This window comes from Andrographis paniculata, unplaced genomic scaffold, assembly GCF_009805555.1.
Source record: "Andrographis paniculata isolate CXL003 unplaced genomic scaffold, ASM980555v1 Contig51END, whole genome shotgun sequence".
Taxonomy (NCBI): Eukaryota; Viridiplantae; Streptophyta; class Magnoliopsida; order Lamiales; family Acanthaceae; genus Andrographis; species Andrographis paniculata.
In genome coordinates this window covers 589,634-606,076 of record NW_026137586.1, presented here as the reverse complement: position 1 = coordinate 606,076, position 16,443 = coordinate 589,634, and the positions used below count along the sequence as shown (strand labels likewise).

At 34.6% G+C, this 16,443-nt stretch overlaps 3 protein-coding genes and 1 non-coding gene across 5 annotated transcripts; 3 read left to right on the top strand and 1 right to left on the bottom strand.

The window, feature by feature from the left end:
- Positions 1 to 1,313: 1,313 nt before the first annotated feature.
- On the bottom strand, positions 1,314 to 5,812 carry LOC127253683 (GTP-binding protein BRASSINAZOLE INSENSITIVE PALE GREEN 2, chloroplastic). The gene is made up of 4 exons (XM_051278393.1): positions 5,674 to 5,812; positions 3,018 to 4,354; positions 2,655 to 2,822; positions 1,314 to 2,083 (listed from the first exon to the last, which is right to left on the bottom strand). Exons 2-4 carry the CDS (start codon positions 4,290 to 4,292, stop codon positions 1,595 to 1,597), a joined length of 1,932 nt encoding a protein of 643 aa, XP_051134350.1. The 5' UTR covers positions 4,293 to 4,354; positions 5,674 to 5,812; the 3' UTR covers positions 1,314 to 1,594.
- On the top strand, positions 5,752 to 10,430 carry LOC127253682 (probable LRR receptor-like serine/threonine-protein kinase At5g48740). Of its 2 annotated transcripts, none has more exons than XM_051278392.1 (16): positions 5,752 to 5,851; positions 5,950 to 6,490; positions 6,575 to 7,026; positions 7,099 to 7,210; positions 7,301 to 7,369; positions 7,455 to 7,523; positions 7,613 to 7,681; positions 7,772 to 7,843; positions 7,923 to 7,991; positions 8,075 to 8,307; positions 8,408 to 8,613; positions 8,696 to 8,822; positions 8,910 to 8,978; positions 9,056 to 9,245; positions 9,989 to 10,121; positions 10,212 to 10,430. In XM_051278392.1, the coding sequence occupies exons 1-16, from the start codon at positions 5,773 to 5,775 to the stop codon at positions 10,428 to 10,430; spliced, it is 2,709 nt and encodes a 902-aa protein (XP_051134349.1). In that variant the 5' UTR covers positions 5,752 to 5,772. The 2 variants fall into 2 exon arrangements, with proteins under 2 accessions (XP_051134349.1, XP_051134348.1); XM_051278391.1 differs by having other exon boundaries at positions 7,093 to 7,210.
- Positions 10,431 to 11,544: 1,114 nt separating this feature from the next.
- Positions 11,545 to 14,430, top strand: LOC127253928 (mediator of RNA polymerase II transcription subunit 22a-like). The gene is made up of 4 exons (XM_051278750.1): positions 11,545 to 11,881; positions 12,194 to 12,384; positions 13,773 to 13,838; positions 13,937 to 14,430. The coding sequence occupies exons 2-4, from the start codon at positions 12,205 to 12,207 to the stop codon at positions 14,174 to 14,176; spliced, it is 486 nt and encodes a 161-aa protein (XP_051134707.1). The 5' UTR covers positions 11,545 to 11,881; positions 12,194 to 12,204; the 3' UTR covers positions 14,177 to 14,430.
- A 1,934-nt stretch (positions 14,431 to 16,364) lies between these two features.
- On the top strand, positions 16,365 to 16,435 carry TRNAG-GCC (transfer RNA glycine (anticodon GCC)). Its single transcript has one exon. It is a non-coding gene; the product is annotated as a tRNA-Gly (tRNA).
- The last annotated feature ends 8 nt before the right edge of the window (positions 16,436 to 16,443 follow it).

The window sequence follows — 16,443 nt, the reverse complement described above, 5'->3', positions numbered from 1 at the left end:
TTTGTTTGAAGGATTTGTGTGAATTTATACCATTCACACAAATTTTATTCCCCAAAAACATCAAATCAAACCCTTATTTTTTATTTTTTTATATTTTACTAAAAAAGTAATTTTACATTCAAAACATTACATCAATACATTTTTATATCACATCGTACAACTATTCAAATTCAATTTTTTTACTATTCAAATCCCTATAAAAAATCTAAACCCCCAAAAAAAAACACCCTAAGGATAAAATCCCCCAAACAAAATGTATATAAATAGCACCTCAATCAATTATTCCAATATTAATTAATGATTGAAAACTCACTAATTTAATAGGAGTATTGAAAATTTAACATACTTACATTTGTTTGGGTGCGTTCACTTATTAGTCTCTCCCTTTTTTTTTTTTTTTTTTTTTTTTTTTTTTATCATGATTTTTTTAGAAATATTATTAAAGAAATAATATATATATCAATACAATAATATTCCCTCAATTAAAAAGTATACATATTTCTATTTTGGGACGTCCAATTATAAAGTAATCATTTCATTAAATACCCAATTTTTTCCACAAATACTTCTACTTTACATCACATCATTACTTTTATACCAAAAAAGTAAAGACAAAAATGTCATTTTACTACTTTTACCTACCCACTATAATTAAAATACTATTATTCTTTAATCGTAATTGTATACTTTTAGCTTGGACGGATGGAGTATAATATATATATTTTATCTACTCACAAAAAGTAATTACACGAAATATTATTATTTTCATATTACAAATTCAATTCTTCATAAGTAATTATTAAAAAATACATTCACCTTCTTCTAAAATCAATATTAACATTGGGTTTGTCACTTTAGTATTTATTGTGACACGATTCTCCATAAATATTATTTGAAAACTACAATATATATTTTTATCTACCGGTAAACAATAAACAATTTAATATAAAATATTATTTTTTATATTATTAAAATAATTTCTCATACATTATATAAAAAATACATTCTCAAGAAACACAGAATATGTGTTGATTTCACTTAAACAATGATTTCCATTCACATTGTTATTATAACAATAAAAAATAAGAGCAAAATATTTTTTACACTACCTTTTAACTACCTATTACAAATTATGAGAGAGAGAGTATAATTTATGTAAAATAAAATAATTTATTTTAATGAAACAAATATGAATATATATATATATTCAACATAGATCATATTGCAGAGAGATTTTAATCAACACCTAAATAATTAACAATCTCTTCATTAATACAATTAAATAAAATAATTAATATAAATATATATAATCAGACTTTTACGTAATCACCAAAGTTAAAAGACTACTAAGTTAGAATAAGTTCTAATTGGTCCATTTACAATCTAAAAATAACCCAATTAGGTCCGGACGCGGAGATTAAAAAACAAAAATTCTATTAAAAATTTTGACTTTACCAAAATTAATAATAAATTAAAAAAACAAAAAATTAAATTTGAGGAACGAAAGAAATATATCTTTTTCGGTAAATACCTGACTTCCACAATGTAGCATGTTTAGAATTAGGATCAAGACATTGATGAAACCTTTTCAGATTCAGACAGTCGACAAAGGATTCCGGCGATCGATCAGGAACTCTGAAGGCGCGGCAACATCTGAATCTGAGGTTCCGGTGTCGTCAGACGGCGATGCAGTCGAATCAACGAGGGTGGAATTCGAATCATCGTCGGCTGTTGAAGATGCTGACAATGAGGTTTCCGGTAAGTTAGCTTTTCGACTCTTATTTTCCTTTTGCTGCTTCAGATTTCTAGCTCGGTCAGCTTTGGAGACGATCTCTGACACTGTAAAACCCGCGACTTCAAATTGGTGGGATCTTTGAGGAAGCAGAGATTTTCTAGCAATTAAGTCGACGCCTTGGTAGGTCCATACGCCTAGCCGAGCCTCTCCCTTGAGTCCAATGGCGAACCAGCCGAGACCAGCAGCTGCAATGTCGACTGAACTCGAATTCCACCCGGTTCCCGACACGAGAAACTCTTTTCTCGTCCACTTCCCAAGCTGTTCCACTCTTCCTTCGCCGACGGGAGGCTTGAAACAAGACAAAATTGCGAAATTAGTTTATGGTTTTTTTCATACATTCGAGTCTGTTTATACAGACACTTTTGATACTATTCATCAACAATAGCTTTTCTAAAAAATATCACGTTAAAAATTACCATATAAATTTTTTTCAAAACTCCAAAATGACTATCTACACACATCAACAAGACAACAACATCGATCAGAACAATGAAATAATCCCACATAACAAAAGATTAAGACACATCCGTTTTTTCTTTTTTTCGTTTTAAATTAGCACCGAACTACGTTGTTTGCTTATGTTATCAAGCTTGTTTTGTACCATTCATCAACAGTTCACTTTTCAAAAAATATTACATCCAAACACTTATTTTGCAGGTAAATTTTACATTACAAGCTTATTTTTGTATTCAAATATCGCATCCAACGCCTATTTATAAAGAACAACATACCAGGTGAAACGCATTATCCTATTCCCAAGAGCATAAAGAACCATAAAACACTGCTTCATTTTAAAAACACAAACAAGTAGGCAAAGCAAGTTAGAAACGGATAAGATTAATTAGGGGCGAGAACATACTTGTAACTGATAACCAAAATGTTCGTCGATCATCGAGCAAGCATTCTTGGTCTTTCCCATATGCAAGGGAAGCAGAGGCGAGGCCCATACTGTAACATAAATCGAATCTACGGATAATTCTTCTACATCCAACCGCATGAGCCCGCCAATGTGAACCGAATTTCCTACCTATATATATAACACAGTAGAACACAATCAAAAGCATATTTTTCTTGAAAACAGTCATAATAAAAGACAAAAGTTAGCATTCCATGATTACCAAAACTACATTTCTTCAACAAGCGAATCAATACCGAATGAAGTTAACCAAGACAGACCAATGTGTTCGAAGCAAATAAAAATTAATTGCACAGTAAAACTAACCTTGATTCTGTATGTTCTTGGCTTCAACTCCTTAGTCACATGAATTAGCTTTTGCTCCTCCATCGTCAACCTCGTCGAAATCTGATGCGGATGCAATAGGCCAGGAGTATCAAACAGCTTCGCTTTCCCCGGGAGCAATCCTTCGACCCTCACAATCCCCAACGTGGTGCCGGGCACCGGCGCCTCCGTTAAATGAGTTGCCTTCGCTCCAACACACTTTCCTATTGCATTAATCAACGTACTCTTTCCGGCATTTTGAGCCCCGACTGCCCACACATTTCCTCTTTGACCGGAAAATTTGATCACATCATCTACCAAAGTTTTCACTCCCCAATCTTTAACAGCACTAACCAAATGCAAGCTAGTTAATTTCCCCACCCCATTTTCTCGTGCTCGTGTCCGAATCCAGTATTCGAGTCCCGTAGGCGAAATGCTGCTCGGCAAAAGATCAATCTTTGTCACCACCAACACAACTCTTGGTACATTCCCTGGTTTACCTTCCTTCCACGCTCTCGATTTCTCGTTGATCGTCTCCGATACCAAATTCGCAACCTTTCGAGGAAATGAACCGTCGAAATCGGTGGCGTCGACCACCAACAGCACCACACATCTGGAGCCACTTGCAGAGGCCAATCTCCGACCGACGGTGTGATCAAAATCAAAATCCGGCAATAGATTCTCGACGCCGGGGTATTTCACTGTCTGATAGTGCCTCAAACTGTGACACCTTGTGCACACAATTGGCTTCTTGCTCAAATTTTCTTCATACGCTGTTTTAACGGCTTCAGCTCTCCTAGGCATTTTATCAAACACCTTGTCTTCAATCCCAACACCTTCGAGCTTCTCAACTTCAAGAATCTCATTCATCACCCCCTTCTTCAGAGAATCCGATATTTCGGATTCATCCAGAATTGGAGCCATTTTTTTGAACTTTTTGTAGCCAGGAGCCTTCTCCACTGGCCTGACGAAAAAACCAGGCTGTTCGCTGTCAAAATCCTGCATATGTATACCGCATCCAGGGCAAATTGGGAACGATTGCTCGTCCGTTTCGTCGTAATTTCCATCCCTAGTCAGAGGCACACGCGACGTGGAGTGAGGGGGAAATGGCAATTTCTGTAGAGGGGTTTTAGTAGGGTTTTGGGGAAAGGTGGAGGAGGAAGAAGTACTGGTAGTGGAATTGAGGGGGCTGGATGCAGGTCTTGTACAAAAATGGCGGGTATTTGTAGAAAGTGGAACGACGAACTTTTTGAGCCTGGAGAGGTGCCTCGCCGCCATTTGTTCTTGTCTTCCTCAATCTGTGTTCGGTACCGTTTCTTCTCCACAACCGCTGATGGCATCTGTCGAAAGTGTTTACCGCAATTCATATCCTTATATAACCAATTACATAATAAATGAACAGTTTAGCACCCAATTTAAATAACAATAACTTATAAAATGTAAAATAAAAACACATAGTTAAAAACTGTAGTTGGGCTTTTATAAGCCTTTCGTTTAAAGCCCATTACTAGAAAGAGTGGCCCAATAAGACTCGAGGGTTTGAATTTTACGCTCGTAAAAATGTTGAATTAAAATAATTATAAGTAAATATTTGATTTAATATATTGTTTTAATAAATTTCTTTTGGTGAATAAAATTCAAGATAAAAACACTTATATTGTTTGTTTATATATTAAAAGGTATTTGAATAGACATGGAAGATTTGAAAAAGTTGGGGAAGAAGAGTAGGTGATGATGATTAAAGGCCAAAGGCCATTCATTCCCTTCCTTGATGAGGAAGACTTGACTTGACTTTAACTATAGAATGAAGAATAATTGCAAGATTACAATTTACAATCAAATCAAATCAAATACATCTTCAAAATGAAGCATCCTATGCACCCTAACGTTATACAATTTCTTGCTATCATTGTAAGTCAAAAAGATCAAACAAGGTTTCTTTTTCTTCGATTAGCCGAAGCTATTTGCTTAAAGATTGTCACCACCCACACCACCAATACAAAGGAGAAATAAACACAATACAAATCGAATCCCCAACTTACACTCAAAAACCAAAAGTGCATCAACTCATAAGCACGATTGGTTTGAAACCAAGCTAATTTGATTTTTTTAAAATTATTATTCTTCTACTTTTTTTTAATTTTAAATTAATTTAATAAATGTTCTATTAAAATGATCTAATTAGAAATTAAACCTACAATTTTACCATCAAATTACATCGCCCAACCTTCATGGACCCTGACACGACCTTATTTATTAGCGGATTGGGCAGACATGGCTCAAAAATTGTCGAGTCTACTTTTGGAAATCCAAACACTATATTTTTTTTTTTTTTTGCCGGGCTCAGAGTGGAATTTCGGACAATGCTTGTTTTTTTGCCAACCCTACCCTTATGGAACTTCAAGAAATATATATAAGTGATGATATATTTTAAATAATGAAAATGTATCATCACTCTCTTCGAAGGCAACCAACACATTATATCAACAGAACCATTTTTCATTGCCAAAAAGCATCACCACCACCATTACTCATAATTACTTTCTCCCCCAACAGCTCACAATCTAACATAGCATGCAATGCAACAATCAAAAGTTTCACTTTTTTGTGTTTTTTATTTTGGCCAAATGTAACTTTAATCAACAGCTAGAAAACTGACCTTTCATGACCGTCTTCCTAACCTTCTCCTTTTTATCACCAGAATCTTGTTGCTGGACAAACTTATCCTTATCATCGAATCCGAGACAGTTTATGAATCATGGAGCTCCGGCACTTCGACTGCTTCCTCTTGTTCTTACTTCCTGCATTTATCGCCCACGCTCTTAGCTACCAAGATGGTATGTGGATCTGCATCAATTTTCTTGTTGGTAGTAACATTGTATTAAATTAATGGAAATGCATACCTTGTTTTCTTTATTTCTTGTCGATGGAACAGGTTTCTTGAGCTTAACTTGTGGGGGGGCTACTAGCTATATAGATTCTTCGAACATTTCATGGACGCCAGATGGAGATTATGTGACCTCCGGAAACACAACTAGTGTGGTTTTTCCCGAGGGTAGTTCATCAACAACCCTCCCTGTCCGATTCTTCCCTGATTCAGTTGCCAGAATGTGCTACAGGCTGCCATTACAGAATTCTTCATCTTTGGTTCTTGTCAGAGCGCAATTCGTGTACAAGAACTATGACCAGCTAGGGAAGCCTCCGGTTTTCTCTGTCTCTCTAGGGACAGCCATGTCTGCCACTGTGAATCTTGCTCACACTGATCCATGGATCGAAGAATTCATATTTCCAGCTAACAAGGAGTTTCTACCATTGTGCTTTTACTCAATTCCGAATGGTGGAGTTCCAGTTATCTCATCACTTGAACTCCGGCCGATTCCTCCGGGAGCTTACAGAAGTGCACTGGGAAGTTCTACTGATAAGCTGCTCCGGAAGTCATACCGTATAAACTGTGGCTACAATGATGGATCCTTAAGGTAAGAATCAGAAGTTTTACAGATCCAATTTCCTGAATTTGGGCAGCTTGTGACTTTGGATAATCTTGTTTTTGCTATTTTAAGGTACCCTTTGGATCCATATGATCGAATATGGAGCGCTGACGAGGATTTCTCCCCTTACCATGTCTCATCTGGTTTCGACATCCAAAGTAACTTTAGTCTGTCAAACATCAAAGAAGCTCCCCCGACAGCTGTTCTCCAGTCCGGGCGAGTTTTGGCTAGAAGGAACAGTTTGGTGTACAATCTGCCGTTAGATAATCAAGGCGACTACCATGTTGTTCTCTACTTTGCTGGAATTCTGCCTGTCTCTCCTGCATTTGATATACTAATTAATGGAGACGTTGTGCAATCAAACTACACGGTGATGCAGTGGGAGGCGAATAGTTTATTCTTTACTTTAAAAGGAATCAGAACATTGAACATTACCTTGAAGGCAATAAGCTACTATCCTTTGGTGAATGCTCTCGAGGTTTATGAGATTGTAGATATTCCCTTGGAATCTTCTTCGACTGCAGGTACGAGTTACATTTATAAGCCTTGATTTGCTGAATTCGAGCTAAAAGATGTTGTCTCCATTGTAGTTTCAGCTCTTCAGGTTATACAGCAATCCACAGGGCTGGATCTGGGATGGCAAGATGATCCATGTTCGCCTACGCCATGGGAACATGTCGGATGTGATGGAAATCTCGTCACTTCATTGTAAGTTAACCACGCATTCAAAATTTCTTTTTCTCACCTCATGTTTTGAGTGATCTCACAGTCTCACTGTTGGTCTTGAACTGTCTGTAGGAAACTTTTCGACATTAACTTGAGGACAATCAATCCTACATTTGGTGATCTGCTGGATCTTAAAGAACTGTAAGAATTTTGTGAAGACAATTTGCACCAAATGTATGGTTTTGTTTGGATTTTGTGGAATCTCACCAATTATTTGTTTTCATAGGGACTTGCATAACACTTCTCTTGCTGGAGAAATACAAAACTTAGGAGGCCTGCAACATCTTGAGAAACTGTATAATGACCTCATCCGATAAATATTAATCGATAACTTGATACATTAGGCAGCAGAAATCCTTACATTGATTACATTTACTGGGGCAGGAACTTAAGCTTCAACAAGATAACATCTCTGGGCTCGGAGTTGGAAGATCTGACCAACATTGAAGTCCTGTTAGTCACTTTTTAACAGAGAATCTTTTCAGTGTTTTCTATCTTTTAGTCTGAGAGTTATGAATAAAAAGCTGTAATGTTTATGTGCAGGGATCTTCAAAATAATAGTTTACATGGAACAGTACCTGAGAGCTGGGGAGAGCTAAAAGATCTTCATTTCTTGTGAGTATTCTCATAAGCTTAGTAGCTGCAAATGACCTGACAATGCCTGTATTTTTAACTTCCATTCGGAAAATTTAAGGAATCTGGAGAACAACAATCTACAAGGACCTCTCCCACAAACACTGAATCGAGAAAGTGTAGAAGTCAGGTGAGCTATCAGTTTAATCACTCTTTTGTTTCTGATGTCTAAAGTTTTCGTTACGTAGGCTTTCATTCCCATTGCATTTTCAGGACATCAGGGAACTTATGCCTTTCCTTCTCCTTAACATGTACTGAACTTTCGACAACTCCTTCACTTGAGAATCCTCAAGTCACTATCTTTGCACCGAGGAAACGCAACAACCACAGACATTTAGCAGTTCTACTTGGCGCCGTCGGGGGAGCTGTTCTTGCTCTGTTTGTTGTTTCATTTTCAGTTCTCCTGTACATGAAAAGAAAGAAATCTGAAAACACATTTGGATCGAGTATGGCAACTTCAACAATTGTCATCTCTAATAAAAAGAAAAAAACATCGCAAACAATTCATTCAGTTAAAGGGTTGTTTTTCCTTGTTTCGACTTTCAGAGCCTGGACTGGATATGAGTGGATGGGATTCAGCAAGATTCTTTACCTACAAAGAGATCAAATCTACTACAAACAACTTTAAAGAGGCCATTGGTCGCGGAAGTTTCGGATGTGTGTACACTGGCAAGCTTCCCGGTGGTAAACCAGTTGCTGTTAAAGTTCGATTCGATAAATCTCAGCTGGGAGCTGATTCTTTCATCAATGAGGTCTACAATGCTCATATTTATGCCCCTACCATAACTTCTATTTCATTTTGTTATCGAACAGCCTTCCATTGATTGATTTCAGGTATCTTTTTTATCACAAATCCATCATCAGAATTTAGTAACATTAGAAGGGTTCTGCTGTGAGTCAAAGCAACAAATTCTTATCTACGAATACTTACCCGGAGGATCCTTAGCTGACAATCTTTATGGTCTGTTGCTGCAGCTTTTTGTTCATTTGCTTGTTCTCCTTCTCCCCGATTAACAAGCTGCCGAATTTTATTTACTTTCTTGAACAGGTGCCAACAGTAAGAAACTCACACTAAGTTGGGTTCGAAGACTGAAAATTGCAGTTGATGCTGCAAAAGGTGAATGAATGCTTCTTTCATTCATCTCAAATTCACTTAAGATCTTAAGGCTAAAAATAAATCACTTTTTGCAACAGGTTTGGAGTACCTTCACAATGGAAGTGATCTGAGAATAATCCACAGAGATGTGAAAAGCAGCAACATTCTTCTGGATAAGGAAATGAATGCTAAAGTCTGCGATTTTGGCCTTTCGAAGCAAGTGACTCAAGCAGATGCATCACATGTAACCACCATAGTTAAAGGCACTGCAGGCTATCTTGATCCAGAGTAAGAATCCAATTCCAAACTGTTACATTTTGCAGAATTTAGTTATATATATTATAAATAATGTAATCAATAGCCTATAAATCTACGTTATACAAAGTAAACAAACTAAAAGAATAACAACCTAATCTAAACTATAAAATAAATATATAACATCCTCTTTCAAATTCAAACAGTATCATAGAAACCCACTTAGAGAAATCGAAGATGATACAACCAAAATCGTCGTTGAATCAGATTCAAAAGCACTCTTAACTGAGTTAGACTAAAACCAGACCTCTCAACGATATTAGAGTAAAAAACAAGGCTCTCAGTATTGTAAGAGTTGGAATTAAGACAGGCTATATATATGAACTTTATTGAAACTAAGCAAAATTTTTTTTGACAATTAACATAAGAACAACTGCGGGCAATGGGCATAGTTGAGAATCTCAAAATCGGATAACTACGGGTACATTTCATTTTGGATGTATCCGGAGGAACGTAACTATAATATCATGTTATAATTTGTAAGATTTTAGAGTTACATATATTATTAATAATGAAATCAAGAACTATAAATAGAAGTGATATAAACTTGATAGAATCAAATAATAACAACTACAACAAAGTAGTCTAAAATCATAAACAAAATATCTAACATATCTAACAAAAACCAGTGGAACAAAATTTGATTGCACATTTTCCTCCATAACCTAAAACCTAATTCAAACATTCTAATAATAATAATAATGCATCTTCATCAGGTACTATTCTACTCAACAACTCACCGAGAAAAGCGATGTCTATAGCTTCGGAGTTGTGCTTCTCGAACTGATTTGCGGTAGGGAGCCTCTAACTCACACAGGCAGTCCTGATTCCTTCAATTTAGTTCTGTGGGTAAGTAATTGAACTTCTTCGATTGTTCTTCTCCCCTTCGAATGAATTAATTTACTATATATATAGGCTGACTTCAAAAACAAATTCCAGGCTAAGCCATATTTACAGGCGGGAGCATTTGAGATTGTGGATGAGAGCATTAAGGGGACTTACGACGGTGAGAGCATGAGAAGAGCGTCGTTGATTGCTTGCAGGTCGGTGGAACGAGATGCGCAGCGCAGGCCGAGTATTTCGGAAGTGCTCGCGGAGCTCAAAGAAGCTTACAGCCTTCAGCTGAGTTACCTTGCATCTTCTGGTTCGGCGAATTAACGAAACTCCCTATTGATAGTGTGAGATCCTCCGTCGTCGTCTGCCTGCAGATTTCGAACATCGTTGTGGAGAAGAAAGGGTTCAAGTTTTAATGGCGGGCTTGAGTTATAGTAATGGACAGTGTGTCTCTTAGCACGTGTTTTAATTTTCATTTATGTTTTTGCCATTCTGTTAAATACATTTTGAAATTATATACTAAAATATAGATATTTTAAAAATTGAACAAATTCAATTTTAATTTTAATATAATTAAAATTTATTAATTTTGGTGGTAATTTTAAAAATTCATTTATTTTAATTCCAATTAATTTTGGTCATATTTTTAAAAATAAAAACTAATGAAAATAGTTGACGTGAACGTAACAAGATTGAGACGCGACAACTAACTTGAATACAACACAATCATATTGTCTCACGACTGTGTATAATTTGTCACATGACCATATTTAAGGCTGGTGTACAGTAGAAAAAATTTCATAGTAATCATAATATAACTAAAATGTATAAAAATATAAAAAATTGTTCACCATGTTTTTTCTTTTGGAAAATTCGACTTAAAATTTAACTATTCATCAATTTTTTTTAATTTCTTTTAATATTTAATTACACAACTATTCAATTACACCATGTTTTTACTATTAAAATTATTTGAAATTATATTGAAATGTAAATTTAATTTTTAATTACATTTGGCAACAAAGGAGGGAGTAATTTTTAATTATAACTAAATTATTACTCACCTGTATCAATTTGTTTTTTGCGGATCGTGTGTTTGTATAGAGTTGAGCCATGTGATAACACACAAATTGTCGATTTGAACTCGAAATTTGATTCGAACCCGAATTCTGTCGAAAAATAAAAAAAATAAAAAAAAAAATAAAAACTTATGATAAAATCCATGAAAATCACAACCTAGAGTGTGTTTATTTGAAATTAGATTTTTTTTTTCAAAAAATATCAAATCAAACACCTATTTTTTATTTTTTATATTATACTAAAAATTAATTTTCCATTCAAAAATCACATCAACATCGTGTAACAATTTAAATTGAAAATTATTATTATTCAAAATCCAAACTCCAACAAACACAACCTTAATGTTTTTCCCCTAATTAACACACTGTACGCAACCACAGCGCTGCCTCCTTCCTCTCTCTCTCTCTCCTTTTTCCCTCTCCATTCTGTTCTTTCATGCTCGTTTTTTCTCCTTTTCCTTCTCCGTATTCACCCATCCTGCTGCGTGAAATACGCCGTTCAATAACATCGCCGGAAAATGCCGAACCTCGCCGCCGCTCGGTGAACCACGCCGTGCCAGAACCCCTCCTTCGTAGCAACTTCGCGGCCGATCGACGAATAAAAGCAAGAGAGAGAAATCGATGGGTCAAACCCTAATTTCGTAGGTTCCAGAAATTGTCCCCGTTTGGCGCGATTTCGAAAACCTTTGGCCAAAGGTATGTGTCTTGTACAACCTTAATGTGTTTCGTAGGTTACTCATCGTTTTCTTGGTGCATCCAATTGGTTTGTGTTTCTCTCTTGCTTATAATATATATATATATATGTGTGTGTGTAATTTTTGTAATATTAATCAGGAATAATATATGTTGTTTTTTGTTGGATGAACACACCATTCCTTTTTCGATTTTTTTTAGATTTAAGATGTTTTTGTATTTCTTATTTTTGTGGAGTCTTGAACTCAGGTTTTCCGAAATGTAATCTGTAAGTTGTCTCCTCATTAAGTGTATACATTACTTAATACACTACAGGTATTGTGGAAATGAATAAAGGAGGAGGTGGCCTGGGCGGCGGACCTGGCGGTGGTGGGGCAGCCGCCACCGGGCCGACTGCCGCCGCAGCAGCTGCAGCAGTGCAGAAGCAGAAAACCCTTCTGCAGAAAGTGGATACTGACATTGGAAACCTCATCGACAATTTTGGGTTCCTGGTTAACGTAGCTCGGGTATGCTCTAAAATCCTTTTGGTGTGTTTGTTTTGTGGGTTTGGATTTTTGATAGTAAAATGTGGAATTTGAACAGTGTTTGATGTGATGTAAATATATGTTAAACGATGTTTTAAATTTAAAATAGATTCATAGTATAATACTCTTGTTATGTATATTGTTATTTAGATAAAGGATAAGGATATTTTACTAAATCAGGAAATAGATACCGGAGGGACACAGACTAAACTAGTAAAAAGGATACTTTGAGTTGGAACAGAGACTATATAAAGAGAAAAGTAATGGTTTGATTTGATATTGTTTTTAGGAAAAAAAGAATCCGACGTAAAAATTTGTGGTAAAATTCACAGTAGAACTCAACCTTATGTTCAAGGTGTTTTAAAAATATTGATTTTTTTGTGGAAAGAAGAAATGAATCGAGTTTGTTTACCTTAGTTCTCGAATGTAACATTTGCTTCAACTCTGTTGTTATAATCAACTGGTATACTTGATCCTCAAATTTTACCCGAATTTGCACATGGAATGATATCATTCTAATCTTGTTTTCGCTAGGAAATCAGTTGTTCGACAATGCTTCTTAACTAAGTAGATTGCTTATCGACGGGCTATTCGAGATGTTTGTATATTGTATATGCTCGTGGAAGTATGTTGTAAGTCTGACCTTGTTGAAACTTAAAACATATGCATTTGAGCCGTGATAATCTAAGTGTTGGTGATTGAATTTCTACGAACTTGGGAAATAAAGTGAAAGTACATAGATCGAGGATTTAAATTGCAATAGTGAAGATTATATCAGATATAACCTAGATAATTGTACCGAAGTTAGAGTCCTGTTAAGAATGTCTATAATTCAAAACTGAACATGAAACTTTAGCTTCATTCGGCTCCTTTATAGAAAATGAGCAAATTCTTAAATCTAAGATCTTAACAAGAACTAAATTATACCTGCAACACCCTTTTTAGCTGAGCTTGAATATAACAAACACGAATCGCCTTTTAGATGATTCTTAAGTTTGTAGGTCCTAGATCTAGTCCCACTGCCCCTATTTGTCGTTGTCCGTGTGCAAGAGTGTTAATCGTGTTGGTTGACTCCACAACATATAAATAAATAAATAATGCGTATGTCTCTAGTAAACCAAAGACATCGTTGACTAGCTATTTTGCTTCATTTTATTTTTTAGGAATAAAAAGAAAATGGTTCGAGCTGTCACGGGTTCTTCTAAATGGGATATAACCTTGTTTTTGTAAGACCTCCCATGAATACGACATTCTTGTTTATCAAATTCTCCGTTTTGCATTTTGTTTCTTGCTTAAATTTTATTCGATTTATTGAGCATTTCATGCCCCCCTCATTATTCCAACATATGATGTATCGGTATGTTTTCCAGGTCAATGATCCCCCGGTACGGAATTCGCAAGAGTCTTTCATGATGGAGATGCGCGCAGCAAGAATGGTGAGACATTTCGTCTAATTGATCCCAATTTTTGAATCTATCAATGTGCTTGAAAAATATTCGCTATTGTTTCTACTCAAATGCGCTTGAAATCACAGGTTCAAGCTGCCGACTCACTGCTAAAACTGGTTTCCGAATTGAAGCAAACTGCGATATTCTCAGGATTCGCTTCCCTCAACGACCACGTAGATCAGAGAACGGCAGAGTTCAACAAACTTGCAGAAAGTACAGACGGCATGCTGTCTAGAATTGGAGAAGATGCAGCAGCCACACTCAAGGAGCTCGAGTCCCATTACTACGCCTCGTCTGTTAGATCGACGAACGAGGAACTCGAGTAGATACATGATATATATATATATTTTGTATCGAGCAAAAACAGCTGCAGCAGTTGATGCAAACAAGCTATTTTCGTTGAATTACCAATGGTTTGTTGAACACAATCTTGATTCAGTATATTATGAACTACTTTCTCAGATTTCCTCTGTTCAGGCAGAGGTTTTTTAAAAAGTTACTTAGAAAAAGAAACGAGTGTATCTGATGTGAATTTTATTTTATTTTATATTTTAAGTATGTCTCAAGACTGTTTTGGAGCATTTCCCAATTATTATTATTTATTATCATCTCTTTTGCTGGGAGACTAGGAAGGTGGTTTTTATTTAAATTTTAAATAAAAAATTTAACTATTCAGTTTGTATGTAATTAAATATATATTTTTTTAATAAAATATTATTTAAATCAAAATCTAAATAAAAATTCGAAACAAAACGAACTAGAGTCTTTTTTTTGTTAGCAAATTTATTTAAAAATATAATATTACATTTCATAAAATCTTAAAGTAAGCTATTATTTCGGTGTGTTTATTTGTAAAATTTTGATTTTGAATTTTAATTTTAAATAATAAAATTTTGAATTAAAATAATTATTTAGTGGGATATAAATATGCATTTGAAGAAAATAAAATTTTGGTGTAATATAATAAATAAATAATAAGTATTTGATTTGATGTTTTTCGAAAAAAAAAATGAATGATAAAATCACCGTAAAAAACCTACAAGTAAACAAGATCTATTTTTCTTTAATCCTTTGCTATACGATCTCAACAACATTTCATAAACATATATTCCCTCCTCGCGAAAATATGTGCTCATTTGATCGGGCATCAACTTTAATAAAAGTGAGTAATAATGATTAATAAAAAAATATAAAAATCTAATAATTTTTTACTTAAAAAAAAATATATATTTATATGTATTTTTTTGATAATAAAAAAAATAGTGAACATAAATTTGAACGGTGAGAGAGTATTATAATTAACCACTATTTAAATTAGACCTGTCAAAACGGGTTAGTGGGCGGATTGACCCGCAAATAAGGGGTTGTTTGCTGGCCAACCCGCGGCGGGGCGGATCAAAATTTCATCAGCCCAATCCAACCCACCGGCAGGTGGCGAGCTAAGCGGGCTAGCCCACGGACTCTTTAAAAATATTAATAGAATATTAATATTTTTGTAATTAATATTTAAAAATATCTAAAAATAGTTTAATATAGAATTTAAATAATAAACATCTTAAAATAAATAACAAATATAAAAATTCTCAATTTTAAATATTATTAATTGGTGTATTTAAAAAAATTAATAATAATAAATACTTCATTTTAAAAATAAATCATAATTAATTTTATGAATTTGTAAGATTATAAAAGAATAAAATGGAAGAGGAACAAAACAAATGATAAAAAATCGAAACGAATAACAATGTCATGAATAACATAGTTAGAGAAAAAAACAAGCGTATAGACAATATTAATAATTTATTTAAGCTAATGATAATATAAATTTTATTTTATTTGTCTTAACTTATTTATAATGGTATGTTTGTAATTTATAAAAAAATTAAAATATACTTTTATATTAATATTTGATTAGTTTTATTATAATTTTTTAATATGACAGTACAAAATGATAAAAAAATATATTTAGTTAGACGAGTGAGTACTGATTATTATATCTACTCGACCCGCGGGTTAACCCGTCTTACTGCGAGCCAACCCACCCTCAACCCGCGGCACATGCGGGTTGGCCATTTAGGTCCGCATTTTAACGGGCTTAAAAAATCACAACCCAACCCTCCTTAAAAGTAAGGCGGAGCGGACCAACCCGACGGGCTCAATCCATTTTGACATTTTGACGGCTCTAATTTAAATACAAATACAAACACTCCCAAAAGTTTTAAGGTTTGTTTTTCTAAGTTATTATTATTATTTATATATATATATATTCAATCTCTTAAAAGATTATTCTATTATATTTAATAATGATTTTATTAAAAAAATAAAAATAAAAACAAAAACGAACAAAATAATACAACCAAAGGGTCTAAGTTCAAGTGTTGAAGCTCTATTAGTTTCTCCTCGATCATATATTTAAAATTTGTTGTTCCAATATATGGGAGAGCTAGCGTTATTATTCGGCAATTTGCTTGTAAATGAAAAGATAGAAATTAAAAAACATGCAACAAACATGTAGCACCAGTGGTCTAGTGGTAGAATAGTACCCTGCCACGGTACAGACCCGGGTTCGATTCCCGGCTGGTGCATTCTTTTT

Coding starts and splice junctions, on each gene's coding strand:
- LOC127253683 (XM_051278393.1), bottom strand. CDS start 4,292: ATGGCGGCGAGGCACCTCTCCAGGCTCAAAAAGTTCGTCGTTCCACTT. Junction 2,823..3,017: donor CAAGAACATACAGAATCAAG/GTTAGTTTTACT, acceptor TTATATATATAG/GTAGGAAATTCGGTTCACAT. Junction 2,084..2,654: donor ATTTTGGTTATCAGTTACAA/GTATGTTCTCGC, acceptor TCTTGTTTCAAG/CCTCCCGTCGGCGAAGGAAG.
- LOC127253682 (XM_051278391.1), top strand. CDS start 5,773: ATGGAGCTCCGGCACTTCGACTGCTTCCTCTTGTTCTTACTTCCTGCA. Junction 7,524..7,612: donor CTGCAACATCTTGAGAAACT/GTATAATGACCT, acceptor TTACTGGGGCAG/GAACTTAAGCTTCAACAAGA. Junction 7,992..8,074: donor CGAGAAAGTGTAGAAGTCAG/GTGAGCTATCAG, acceptor TTGCATTTTCAG/GACATCAGGGAACTTATGCC.
- LOC127253928 (XM_051278750.1), top strand. CDS start 12,205: ATGAATAAAGGAGGAGGTGGCCTGGGCGGCGGACCTGGCGGTGGTGGG. Junction 12,385..13,772: donor TCCTGGTTAACGTAGCTCGG/GTATGCTCTAAA, acceptor TATGTTTTCCAG/GTCAATGATCCCCCGGTACG. Junction 13,839..13,936: donor AGATGCGCGCAGCAAGAATG/GTGAGACATTTC, acceptor TTGAAATCACAG/GTTCAAGCTGCCGACTCACT.